This window comes from Sinohyriopsis cumingii, chromosome 11, assembly GCF_028554795.1.
Source record: "Sinohyriopsis cumingii isolate HCF-2022 chromosome 11, ASM2855479v2, whole genome shotgun sequence".
Taxonomy (NCBI): domain Eukaryota; kingdom Metazoa; phylum Mollusca; class Bivalvia; order Unionida; family Unionidae; genus Sinohyriopsis; species Sinohyriopsis cumingii.
The window spans coordinates 62649529-62664575 of record NC_142971.1 but is presented as its reverse complement, the minus strand read 5'-3'; the positions used below and the strand labels follow the sequence as shown (position 1 = coordinate 62664575).

The 15047-nt window shown below is 33.8% G+C and overlaps 1 protein-coding gene across 2 annotated transcripts in view; it reads left to right on the top strand.

The window, feature by feature from the left end:
• The window catches only part of LOC149788560 (sentrin-specific protease 8-like), a 59565-nt gene that overhangs the window by 32997 nt on the left and 11521 nt on the right, over nucleotides 1–15047 (top strand). For both annotated transcript variants that reach the window (XR_016424168.1, XM_089974596.1), the window contains exon 5: nucleotides 9130–9183. Coding sequence is in view for 1 of the 2 variants with exons in the window: in XM_089974596.1 (XP_089830722.1) it covers nucleotides 9130–9183 (54 nt within the window). In the remaining variant the exon portion in view is untranslated. The remainder of the gene's footprint in view (nucleotides 1–9129; nucleotides 9184–15047) is intronic.

Below are 15047 nucleotides of genomic sequence, written 5' to 3'. Positions count from 1 at the left end.
ACTGTAAGTTCTTTTTAAATGTTCACTTTGTATTCCTGGGAATAAATTATTTGTTGAAGTTTACAAAATTTATTGGTTTTCACTCTTTTCTGTTACTTAGTTTAAGACCATAGATTCATAATAGTAGATGCCCAGACCAACTTGTTGCCATTTGCAGAAATGCCTGATGCACCAGGATGTCATGAACATATGCAAGGCTGCATATCTTAGCTGAGATGCATCAGCTCCATTCACAAATATCTTTCAGTTGGTGCCACTAAAACACTTGTATGTTCATTAGTGCTTTCAAGACTGGACTATTGTAACTCAATTCTGTCTGGTTCATCTCAATATCTACTTCAGAAACTTCAAAAAGTTCAAAATACAGCTGCTCAGATCAAATTTAAAGTACCACCATCAGAGCACACCTTCTCGCTGCTTTGTACCCTACACTGGCTTCCATTTGATCCAGAATCAAACACAAAATTTGTTCTTTGTGCTGTGTTTCACTAATGGACTCCAGTCCAACATACCTGACCTCACCTGCAAGATACTTACGCTCCTCTTCTGACAATCGTATACTCATTATTCCCACTGTGAAAATGTAGTCATATGGACAACATTCTTTTGCATACCAGGGCCCAGCAGTGTGGAATGAATTGCCCACTGAAGATCCCATTCAAGAGTGCTCTTAAAACTCACTTATTTAGACTGCAAGAACAAACTTAAAGACCTAATAATGTTCCCTACCTTAAATATTCTCAGCATGTTTTTATGTTTTCTAATTTCATGGTGTTTGTTTTCTGTAATAATATCATTATATGTGTTTTTTTTATGTTATAGGTGTTGTCTAATGTTAAGTGCTTAGAACTTCTAAAGATTATGTGCTGTACAAAGTCCTCATTATTATTATTATTATTATTATTATGTAGATTGAAGTTTATGGTAATTGCCATGATGTCCAAATAGCCTGTGGTTATTGCCATCAGTTTGAATGTATTGTGAGTGCATTTTTTGGGTTAGTTTAAATTATTAGGCTTTTTGATGTTTAACAGGAAACTGTTAAATCAGTACATAAAAAAGATTTGTGGCAAGGCAGTGAATCTGTTTCTGAGTCTGTTTCCTTACCCTGGTAAACACTGTGGCAGCCAATCCAGGCAATGAGTCTGTTTCCTTACCCTGGTAAACACTGTGGCAGCCAATCCAGGCAATGAGTCTGTTTCCTTACCCTGGTAAACATTCTGGCAACCGATCCATGCAGAATACCATGTCTTTAACTTTATATTTCTTGATACATTACACATGACTCTAAGTATGAGTAAGTAAATATTATGATGTTTGATATTAGTAGAGCAACAGACTCCTAATCCATTGGTTGTGGGTTTGATACCCACCCTGACCAGTCTGGGTCAGTTGGATGTCCATGGAAAAGTACTTGGCTCCTTTGTCTTCAGCAGGATATAACAATAACGTATTAAAAGCATCCTTAAAACCAAAAAATTAAAACAAAGGTGTATCATATACTAGGAGATTTTTAAACCACTTTTTCTTTAAATAGAAAATAAGTAAATAAAATTGTGGTCCTCAATCATTTAATCAAATGATAAGTGCATACAGTAAAATGCTTTGCAAACTGAGGTATACACAACAAAATATTCAGATGGTTATTTGAGAAAGTGAGTGGGGATGGGGTGGCTTTTCAGATGTTGACATGCTTTTCTTATCCCAGTACAGTTTATAAAGGTCAATGGCTATACAGTCTTCTGTGATTTTTCTGGTGTACTCTATGTGATACGTGGATTTGACTGAATGTAAAAACTTCTTGCAGAAATGTTGACCTGATTATCATCAGCTGTAGATATTTTCACAGACTTTAAATATCCCCCTTTTCTAATAGCTCTTGCATGCTGGAACTGCAAAGGGTCACTTGTAACCATAGTTAAAGAGTGATCATTAACATTGTTATTATAATTACACAAAGCCATCAAACCTGAAGAGTCCGTTATTTTTGTTTCTTTAAATTTTTCAATAGACATTTTTCCCATTAAAAATAAATATTTTTTCCACAATATTATTTGAATGAGAAAGAAAGTAGCTAAACGCTAAGACATCATATACTGAAAGTTGGTAGATGACACAAGAATTTTTCATGGTTTTTTTATTTTTGTGTGCATTTTGTTGCAGTTTTGAGTTATATCTCACGCACTCCAGATCTTTTGAAATAATGTCATGGCTTCTACGGGATTAAATTTATTGAAAGAGAAAATACATTGTTATGACTTTATGGTCATAAGCTAAATAACAAAAGAAGCAAAACCAACAAGGTGTGCAAAACTTAACAAATAATTTAATTATATAAGTTATAGATGAAAATGTGAGAGGAACTTAATGGTATTATGAAGTGAATCCAAAATAATCCTGAAAAAGTTCCATTGAAGAAGAATGAAAAGTTTCATGTAAATTTCAGAACTGGAAATGTACCATATTTGTTGGCCTATAAGATGATACTTTTTGACCAGAAAATCTTAGCTTCGTCTTACACTCCAAATCGACTTGTCTATGGATTATGTCATCCGAATCATTTTATCATATTTTTAGTAGAGGTTAGAAGATGAATAACCATGACAAAGACATATTTCATCACAATTTTCTTCTTGCACATAATGATCAAATAAAAGGTATGCCCCACTGAGAGAGACAGACATACAAAGAGGTCTTCACGATTGTAAATTTGTATGGTTCACTTACCTGATGACTGATCTTACTCATGTATTAGTGCAGTATCTTATTCCATTATCAATTAAAACCACTAAGTAAGTGATTCCTTCTAATGTTTGTTTCCACTTCCAGTATTAGAAGAATCACATTGCCTAGTGGTATTTAGATGCTAAAATTAAATATGCTATGGCTGTATTCAATCACTCCAAGATAACACCTGTTTGAAGTCAAGATTCTGCAGACCGGATCAGATTAGCGAGGCTACCAAAAGGAAATGAGTACTCATGGGTATTATGAATACCGTACCATATAATGAAAGGAAATGCCAAGTGCTTACTAATGCAAATTTATCAGCCAGTGACATTTTTCACTTGCCAATGGAACAGACAGCAATTTAAAATACATCTAGCATGAAATCCTGCTGTTGCCACTCCTCACAAACAGATGGTCTTATTGAAATAGAGTTTTAAAAAGAAGACTTTTATATATAGTTGTTCCAAAAGGAAAATAGTTTCAATCTGATAGCCATTTTGAAAATCTTATTATTGTTACTCCAGGTGAATGGAAAGTACAGGAACTCTTCCTGAACAGAAAGTCATATCAGCATTAGGTTTTCACCAGAAGTGTTCTTACAATGCCTGATTGATTCTAAATTAAAAGGTGCCACACAGACATCCAATATGGCCAAGACATTGGCCATTTTTAGAATCTTTTTTTATTGATACACCTCCTTAATTGGATGGTTATATTAACTTGGGGTTTATGGAAAGATGTAATGTTTAGTTGAACGTATTTGAAATTGGTGCCAATCAGCTGTCCAGTATAGCCACTATGTCAGTCATCTTGAATATCATGCTGTTGCCACTGTTAAAACATTGGTCTTAAACTAAGTAACAGAAAGAAGCAAAACCAACAAGTTTTGTAAAATTCAACAAACAGCTTATTTTCCATGAATACAAAAGTGAAAATTACAATATTGTGAATTAAATCCCAATTTATACTTAGTGTTCTATTACAAGTCCAAAATAATAGAATATTCCAAATGAATTCAAATAATCTTGAATGTGCTGATGTACCAATTTTGAATGAGTTGATGTACCACGATAATATAGTCCAGACTCTTTGAATGAGTCATCAATAATTCCAAAGTAGTGTTTTCTTCCAAAAAGTCAATGAGCACTTTGTAGTTGCAATACATAATTTAAATAAGTAATTTCTCTCAAATTAAAACTGAACACAACTAAATGGCATTCCACACACTGAAGTGAAAATAGCAATAATTTTGTTTACCTCATTCTTATATACCAATGTCACTTGACCTAAGACATAATGAAATGCAATGAATATGAGTCACAAGTTCTTGTCCAGAACAATCTTAGATTTGTAAATAAACCTTGACCTTCAACACAAATATCAGGTAGATGCAAAACTCTATAGACAAAGTCAAACACACAATATAAAATTGAATGTACATAACACTACTTCTTCTGAACTGAAAGTCATACTGAAATTGACTTTTACCAGACGATTTAAAATGATGTCTAGTTACCAGACGCTTCAAAATGATGTCTAGTTAGTTCAGAATGAAAATGGTGCTGAATGAGCATCCAATATCCCTGGCAGCCATCTTGAGAATCTTGTTATTGCTATACCACTTTAATGGGGTTTTACAAACTATTGACATGGGTTTTTCTCCACTCCTTGATAATATCAACAGAGCATTTTCACCACTTTTTGCAATGTTTATTTGTTCATATCTACAGGTGGTTTTCATCACTTCTTGCAGTGTTTACTTGGTCCTAAATGAAAATAGTGATGATTTGACAGCCAGTATGTCCATCATGGCAGCCATCTTGAAAATATTGCTACCGATACCCTCCTTTATAGATGGTCATATTCACATGGGATTTTCATCCAAAGATGTATAATAATGTATACTTTGACCTAAATGAAAATGGTATCGATCTGACATCCAATATGGCTGCTGCAGAAGCTACTTTAAATATTGTATAGCTCAGAAATATTAGAGATAGTTTCATCACTGAGCTGTTAAAAAGAATCATACAAATGGTAAAGATTGATTATGACACAATGGTAACATCTTGAAAATTAAAGAATAAGTTCAGTCCATTTTGACCGGGATACATGTAATTCTATCATATTTGCTGAATGCAAATTATACCGAACACTTTCTGTTATTTTGGAGGCCATATTAATGGAGTAAGTAAATAAATATGCTTTCCTGATTTGTTCACATGGGTAAAACTACACATCACTACTATTGCAAGGATGTAATATCAGGTAATAGTAAATATTATTTATATTGTAAATATTATTTATACTAGACATGGAGTGCATTTATTTGCCATATAAGTTGTTTCACTTGATAATATCTGTGTCAAAATGGCAGTCATAAAGGATGTAGTTGTTAATTGTGGGATTCTAGTTGAAATCAAAACTCCTTATATTGTTTTGACATTTGCTGGGTTTGATTAATCAATATAAGCATCATGAGATTGTTCATAGTTCATTACATGGTCATACTGTTTGAAATTGTTCAGCAGTACCAATACTAAATCAGGAGGTGAAAGAAGAATTAATGATGAAGATGAATTAATCACTTGAAAGGCTTGAATAGCTGTTCGTATACAGTCAACAGTTTGTGTGCAGGTAAATGTTTGGAAGTGATGGGATCAATATATATGGAAAACAGGAAAAACCTAAAGTTGAAATAATAGCACCTTTTCTTACCATTTCTTTTTCAAATAATTGAAGTCAATTTCAGTAGTTGTGCATATACAGTGCTTTTGATGGCTACATCATTTCAGGCATAAACCAAAAAGAGTCTAAAGGACTTTATATTTTGTGCTAATAGAGGGTTTATGCCACCCCAAATTTGTGTTTCTTATTGCACTGGTTTTAAAGTTAGGGTAGGCTGGTAAATTTTTTTACAAATGTTTATTTTTTTATTTTAAAACATTATATATATTTAAAGTGATTGTCTTTTTACTTAGTGGAAAAAGTGGTCTGGTCAACACTGAAAAATAGGGACAGTTGGCAGACTAGAAATACACATATTTGTGGGGGTGGGCCTACTGTAATTTTGAAATCATGTACAAAATAAGAAATCTCAGACTGTCTGGCAATTTTTGAATTCTCAAACTTCCTGGAAGTTCAGGAATTTTCATGTACAGAAAGATATAAGTGATTTTGTTAAGTGTGTTATTTTGTGCCATTCTTATGAGCATTTTAATAGTTGCAATATACTTGTTTAAGACCACTCTGGTGGTCTAGCGGTTAGAGTGTTTGCCTCGGACATAGAAGGTTGCAGGTTTGAATACTTATAAAAATGATACTAACAGCTGCCTCACTTGGTGTTCAGCATCAAGAGCTTAGTTAGTGTTAAGACTGGTCAGCCTGATGTCAGGATAATGTGACTGGTTAGGACATGACGCTGTGTGTCTGCGGCATGATGCCCTAGTTCTAGGCATAGGAAAATCTTGAATGCAGAATGACAGAAGCCTGATGAATGTATAGTTAGTTGTATAATAAGTATAGGTCATGAATGTATTAAATGCAACTGCGCAAGAGAGAGAGAGAGAAAGATGGGGAGGACAGAAAAGAATGTGAGCAGTAACAAGAACTGATTCAAAGAAATACTGGTTGGGGGCTAAACCAGTAGCCATAAACATTCTCTGTATCATATAAAATGGAATATCATCAACTAGCCATTTCATTTTCAGGTCATTGTCTCTATCATATAAAATTGTCTCTGCATCATATAAAATTATCTCTGCATCATTTAAAATGGAATACCATTAATTAGCCATTTCATTTTCAGGTCATTGTCTCTGCATCATATAAAATGGAATACCATTTACCTAGTTTAGTTTTCAGGTCAGTGTTGATGAAAATACAGCTGAGCAAATTATTAGATTCTTTTGCGAGATAGAGAGACTGGGGCATGACATGTAAATATATTTTCATGATACATGCGTTCCCCCAGCCAGCTTCTAACAGGATTTGACCTGAATGGATGCCTGTATTAAATGACAACACGAACACAATGTGATAAAAGATGAAAGTTTATGAAATGAATTAATAAATATATGTATATTCTAATGAATTAATATATATATGTATATTCTTTACAACATATACAGTGTGATTCTTTCAGGCTCTAAACATACGACTCATTCAATTACTTCACACAAGCATGTGTTATATGTGAATGAATTTGTTACTTTATGAAACCTTATTACATACAAAATAATTCAGTCATTTAAAAATGAAGAAACAAAAATTTGATTCATATATAAAAAAATTGTGGACAAACGATACAGTAAAACCAAGACGTGATTCATATAATCTCGTGTAATAAAGGTAAGATTCATATAATCTCATGTAGTAAAGGAAGATTCATATAATCTCATGTAATAAAGGTAAGATTTGTATAATCTCATGTAATAAAGGTAAGATTCATACAATCTCATGTAATAAAGGTAAGATTCATATAATCTCATGCTATATAAATAGGTGTAACTCAATTGCACTCAAATGTACTCAATTGAAAAATGACATAATTAAATCGAAACAAACATGATCAATTGTAATAAACATAACAATTGTATCAAACATATGACTTATGACTCGTATAGTCATTTGTACAGCATGTATGATTCATAACAACGTATGACTTATTTAAATACTTGTGATATTGTCTATTGGATAAAGAAGTTTCTCATGCAGTCACGGTTTTTCTATAAAGTTTCATCAGATAAGTGAAACAGTTCTTTTCATAAGAATTGCTGTCCAAAGCAGACACATTGACATGAAAGTCTCATTGTTTGTGAAGATGTTCTTAGCTACATGTGTGTTATTGTTTTACATGGATATGTCTTTGAAGAAAAATAAAGAGTAGGCTCAGTTTATACAAGAGAGAGATAGCAGTTAGTGAAAAATGCACAGCAAGATAGAGAGTTGCATATAAAAGTCAATGTCATTATTTATATATTAACCATGATTAGGAAAAGGTATCAAATTAACCATGATTAGGAAAAGGTGTAAAATTAACCATGATTAGGAAAAGATATAAAATTACCGTGATTGGGGAAAAGTTGTAAAATTAACCATGATTGGGAAATGGTGTAAAATTAACCATGATTAGGAAATGTTGAAAAATTAGCGATGATTAGGAAAAGGTGTAAAATTAACCATGATTGGGAAAAGATGCAAAATTAACCATGATTCGGAAAAGGTGAAAAATTAACCATGATTAGGAAAAGATATAAAATTACCTTGATTGGGGAAAAGTTGTAAAATTAACCATGATTGGGAAACGGTGTAAAATTAACCATGATTAGGAAATGTTGAAAAATTAACGATGATTAGGAAAAGGTGTAAAATTAACCATGATTGGGAAAAGATGTAAAATTAACCATGATTAGGAAAAGGTGAAAAATGAATCATGATTGGAAAAAGGTGTAAAATTTAATTATTATTGGAAAAGATATCAAATTAAACTATGATTGGGAAAAGGTGTAATATTAACCTTGGTTTTGAAAAGGTGTAATATTAGTCTTGATTGTAAAAAGGTGTAATATTAGCCTTGATTGTGAAAAGGTGTAAAATTAAGCCAAGGATTAAAGATGGACAATAAAACCAGATATCAATTTAACATGAAAGAGAGACTTTGGATGCTGACATTTGGTAGTAATGAACATATAGCTCTATAGCAAAACAAGCGAATGCAATTGAGAAAACTATCATTGATGGTGCAAAGCATTTCTCCTTTGTTGGAAAATAAAATCTGAAAAACTTTGCTTGCCACTTAATTATCAGAGAGAGAGATATATATTAGTTTTGGAATCACTACTATTGCCCCATGGTATTAATGATTTCATAAATAAATTTCATTCAGTTTGATTGTGGACAGTTGACAAACTTAGTTAATTGTTGGTTGTAAGTATTGGGATTATCACTGGAGCTGTTAAACTATAATGCACCAAGTCAACAATTCATGAAATATAAATGAAATAGAGAATCTCTTTTTATTCTAATTCTTGTATATATTTTATAACAGTATTAATAACAGCTATGGCCTTAATTTTTGTAGAACATTTGAATTCCTCACAAAAAGCTTGAAATAGTTGCCTTGCTTTGATTTGTAGAAATAAATAATTTTGTAATGAAACAAAAAAATATTTCTGGTTGAAAGGGAAATCAAATTAAGTATAAATTAAGACAGCATAGAAAACAATATTAAAAACTTTCAAAAATGCATTTAAAAAATTTCATTGAAATATGAAACTTAGTATGTTTGTCAGGATGTATGTGTATGGATGATTGTCACTCTAATGCATTTATGCTGAAAGAAAAATGTTTCTCAAAACCAAGTAGAATGATTCTGACTGTTAATATATCTCCTTTCAGCCCCAATGGGAAGAATGAAATTCCTGGAGCAAGACTCACCACAGCAGCAAAATGGTATTTAGTATTTTGTTATCATCATGACTTTGTGGTCCGAGGTTTTAAGATTCTTCATTTTTTTCCACAATATATGGGGTAATGAATAAGTCCTGTACCCATTATTGCCTCACCTTTTCTCTTAAGATAAAAAATGTAAGATAGTGATGCTGATGTCGCTGGTGTTGGCATCTACACATAACTGCAATCATCATCCCAGAAGTGATGTTGACATGTGTCTTTGACACAAGCATTCAGTCTCTTAAAGAAATTAATGTTGCACTTGTGTATGGCAGAGTGGTGGATTTGAGGTATTCCCTCATTTTCATAAATGAGAAAGAGTCTGTCTTTGTGCTATAAAATTGTTTTTGCTCTACATTTGTTTTCTCTGTTAAGTCCTGTTCCAAAGGAAATTGACATGAGATTGAGCACTCCTTAACCATCCATTCTTGACAACACAGGAAATATCTATGACTTGGCACTGGATGCATCAAGACCTGCATTCATTACCTAAAGTTTTGATCTTTTGATCATTTTTTTTTCATCAGTTTTGCTTTGAAAAAGTTCAACCTGGGAAAAACTGTTGCCGAAATAATGGTAGACCCAATATTGCTATTTACTGCTTTATGGATATCATTTTTAAGATTAAGTCATGATTATTCCATATGAATTTATGGATTAAAAAATATCATGTTAAAGATTAACTCAGAACTTGTTTAGACTTTAAACGGATGCAACTTAAAATACAAATTCCATGGGAAGAACCAAACATAAAAATTCCAAGTGTTTTATGATTTTAATTTTAATATGATTTTAATTTTAATATGATTTTAATTTTAATATGCATCCTTATTATTGGTCTTATTCATCCTTAAGAAAAAGCTATATGTAAGTAATAAGTTACATCAATTAACATTAATTGTTTGTGGTTTTCAGTTTTTAATATCATTTTGATAAAATATAGAATAGCTTTAATCTAAATAACTGTAAATTAAAATATTAATTAATCTTTTAAAGATTACACTGCCCACCAGAAGTATCTTATTAACTTGGATTATTTTGTAGTTTTACCTGGCCACAATAATCATCAGTTACAGTTGTAGCTGAGACATATATTGTCTTTTAAATATTTTAGAGGACTGCATGTAAAGGTCACCATTGAAAACCTCACAACTCTTGGGTTTTGGAGTCTTTTATTCATAATCATGTACCAAAAGTTGTGTAAATATCAGTACTTTATATAACAGATATTTGCATGCCCCTCTAGCATTCATAGGAATACCTGCCAGCCAATGCCACTTCAATATTTGTGTCAGGAACCAAGATTACCTTGGTGAAATGTTTCAAGCTCTCACTCATTCAGTGTATTTCATTTTTCTGGGCAGGAAAGATCAGAGAGCTCTTTGCTAACATTTCATACCAATAGTAACCCATGGATCGTGCAATCTTGAAAAATCCTTGAATTTGAGGGTCTGCCTTGATAATAGAGTTGGTTTTTTTCCCTTGAAAAGTCTTGAATTTTGACAGAATTTATCTGAGGGAATACAGATTTTTGAACTGAATAAAATGTATAATTTTATAAGTCAGATTTTTGTATGCATATTTCTTCTTCAAATACATTACCTGATCATATACCTTAGAAGTATAATCACTGCCTCACAAATCCAGCCTTTCCAAGTCAAATTTTAGCTACAAGAAAGCTGAAAGTTGTCTGCCCACATACAGTAGGTACAAGTCAAATAAGAGTGATCTCTCCTTAGATTGAATGAGTGGGACCAAGTAATGTCTATACTTCAGTGCCTTATGCTAGGAAGCATGCTTCTTTAGAAATCTTGCAAAAATTCTGTATCAAAAGGTATTTTCCATACTATTGAGCAAGTTGTAGATCTTTATCACATAAAGTAAGTACAGTGCATCTGTATTTCTAATTATTTCTCATTCTTTTCTTGCTGAGATAAAGTTTTATAAAATATTTTTAGATTAACAACTTCATTGTACAATATAAATCTTGGCACATTTGTGTTGTACCTGCCATTTGGTTGTACATTCATTCAATACTTGACCTGTTATAGGTTGTCAGTCATTGACTGGATAATATTACATGCATCATTGATTTGCTCACTAGCCTCCACTTCACAGTAAATTTATATGATGCTTTTCGGTCACAGACTATATAGTATCACAGGCCAGGAAGGTCATTCAGGAAAATTTCTGATGACATTTATATTGTCCACTAGCATCACCTTCTCATTAAGTTTATGGAACACTTGAATGTTTTCACCTGCTCTGGTCAATATTTCAATAATGTCTACTCGACCTGTTGTAGGTTTGTGGTTATGGACTGAACATTACCATGCAGATAATATCTACAGACATTTATATGTTCACTATTGTCCACTTCATAGTAAGTTGATGCATCGCTTTTCAGTCATGACTTTATAACATTATAGTCCAAGAAGGGCCTATGGGTAATTTTGAATGAATGACAATCATATTATTCATTTAGCTTCCACTTCATGGTAAGTTTGTGCAATGCTTGAATGATTTCATCATGTTTACAATCTACTGTATGATTTCCGTCTCTACCTGTCTCATATTACAGACCAGAAAGGTCATGCATGTAAGAAGTATAGGCATTTGCATTGTTCATTAGCATCCTTGTCATTGCAATGTATTCAGTGCTTGTAGAGAAACTTATTTTAAACTTTATTCAGAGATGTCAGCATATTGGGCAGAAACAAATACTGACATTGCTTGACAATAATCATACTTATGTCTGGAATGTTTGTGGTCTGATTGAGGAGATACAAACATTGCATGGAGAATCATGGAACGAGAGTCTCAGGCAGGCATAGCACACAGGTAAAAGAAGGCAAATAGCTTGCCAGTTAGAGAGATGGTGATGCCTTGAGTAGTACCACCGTTGATCTTGAGTAGTACCAGTTGCAAGAAAGCCAGGATATACTAAATGTAATATCTGTGGCAGAGCAACATCTGTCAGAATGAGCTCTGACTTGACCACATCTGATGCAACTAGGGACCAGTTACAGGCATCCAATATCTCTTAACCCATCTTGACATCATGAACCTCAACAAGATTAGATGCTTTCAGTTGTAATGTTGGGACTAATTTTAACATCAGCTCAGACATGGTCTCACATGATGCTGGTAGGGACCTGTTATCCTTCCTGGCATCGTAACACAAACAATGACAGGGAAGAGACATCAGTATCATCCCATACTGATCAGTTTACTGCCGTTGTGTGCAGCTGCTATAATTACATACCCCCAGAGACATGCAGTATATTGTTGCTAAAGTCCCATGTCGCTCTATGGCCAGTGTAGTGCAGTTGTACCCATTTGCTGTTATTGATCCTGGGCAGTCAGTAGTCATAAAACAGTCTATTTCTATTGTGGACCCAAGCAGATCTGGTACCTTACAGATCCATATCAGTCCAAAACCATCACTAAACAATGGTGAATGACTTCATTATAACCTCCCAACCTTATTCTGGTATCATCTCCAGTGACGTTAAAGGCCTGGATGCCTGGACCGTGAATGACAGTGACAGGTATTATGATCTTGGCACTGAAAGAAAGAATTGATGGTTCTGTTCCATCCAGACTTGATTTTGTTATCACATGTGGATCATGTATGGTCAGCACAGATTCGGATATGGATTTTTCTTACACCTGATGGGACAGATGATGGTGATTCACTATGATGTAACCTTCCTCAGTGCCATAACACTGGTTTCAGCATTCCCTTTTTGTTGATTTTCTCAGATATAAGACCATATTTGTGCTTCCCTTCTAACATTCCTTTTGAGGTTCATTACATTGCATTTCCTTGGGTGATGCTGTGTTTTGGAGGGCCTTCAAACCTCATTATATGCCCCTGTCTGTTATATGTTGACCTTCTTTACAGACTTCCCTAGAAACTAAGTGGACATCCTGCAGCTATTGACCACTGGGAAGTTAGTCCAGACAGCTGTTGCTGCCAAATGCCAGTGGTGCTCTTTGACATTATAGATCCAGCTCTGTTCATTCAGGCATCATGGTTTTAAATGGAAAATGCACATATGGATTGTCAACACCATTCACAAGGGAGACTAAGGAGCTAATTGAATTTAGGGATTGAGCATACCAGTTCAGGACAATTTCCTTTCTTTAGTCCCAGTGTTTTAATGTGTATTATTAAAGAATTGTGCTGCTCTTTAGAGTCACCTCCATGTAGGTGATTTCCATTTACCTGTTCAACATTCTACAGATGTGTTATATTCTACTCAAGATGTACTTGTTTCACATCAGCTCCTCCTTGGATTCCATGAAAATAAGGACAAATTCATAATTGTAATATCTCATGGTTTTACTTCCATTAGGTATATAGTTAAAATGCGTTTGATCTGGGTCTTTTTCCCACAAGAACATGCCTTGAAATAATCTTGATGACATATCAGCCCAAAAATTCATTTGCGATAAAAGGAAATTAAACTTTTGTTTCTCTAGTCCTGAAACTGAAGACAGCATTCATTCCATATACCACCTCAGGAGTCAAGGACATTACCCACCCATCATTTATCCCCCTCAGTATATTTCCCTGCTGTTTATTACCCCTACGTTGCTTTTCACATTCATAATAAATCTTTCTGATTTACATAGACATATCCATTGTGCATAATTTTTGGCCTTCCACGTAAACTCTGAACTTTCTCCATGCTAAAATTATTTCTGGTGATAGTATATTTTTAAGAATGTGTGTGTGTGTGTGTGTATATATATATATATATATATATATATATGTGGTTTTTATTTCTATAGTTTTTCTGGTGCATGCGTGTAGAAACCATTTCTGCTCAAATTTATATTCAGTGAGGTGAAGCCAACACAATAGTATAGATTGAGCACAGATTCAGCTGCTAAAATCACTTATATTGATATGAAACCAATACTCTTATCAGATTGTGTTTGTGTACACTTAAATTGACGGGATAGAATATTAATGCAGTAAAGTCAACACAATATCAATTAACAATTAAATTTGGTGTTGCTCGTCATTGCTTTATTTGCTTTTGTTCAATTTTGTATCTGTATTTGTAAATGATGGTAATGGCAGGGGGGTAATAAACCATGGGGATAAATGATGTGGGGGGGGTAGTGGCAGGGAGGTAATGTTCTGCTTCCACCATCTCAGATCCCAAAGATCTTGCAAAAGCAAGTTAATTGGAGTGCTGTCTTGTCCTGATTGCTGCACTCAAATGGGAAAGATCATGAACAAACCACTTGCTATATCAGGCATTCCTCACCTTCTCGAACAACCTTGATGCCATGAGTTTTATTAGAACCCAGGTCTGTTGAACTTGTACATCTGGATCATATCAAAGAAGCCCACAGGGGTAAACAGTCCTCAGAACAAGTAATGGAGAGAATTGCTTGGGTAAGAATGCCAGCCACATTAAAAGTATGTGACAGGAAGTGGGGATTTGTTTCAGTGGTGTGAGGAGGACGCATTCCTCTGCAATTTTTTTTATACCTTGAATAGCTAATTTTCCTTTCCAACTTTCTGATCTGAAGTTAGCACACATCAAGATAAAGAGTTACCATTTCACAATCTGTCATGTTCAATCTCCGAAGGGTGGATATATAAAAAACCAAATACTTCTGGTGAAGTTTGATCTGTCATGACTGAAGGCTTTGACCTCACATGGCTGAATAAGGCACAATTTGAATCTTTTTCTGGAGTATCATTTGTGCACCTCTCATATAAGTCATTGACTTTAGTTATCTTAGTTGCAGCAGGCAGGATGAGCAAAATGTATGACTTGTTGGTCAAACAGAACTATCTGCAGTGCTGTCTGGATGGTTTAATTTCACTCATGATATCT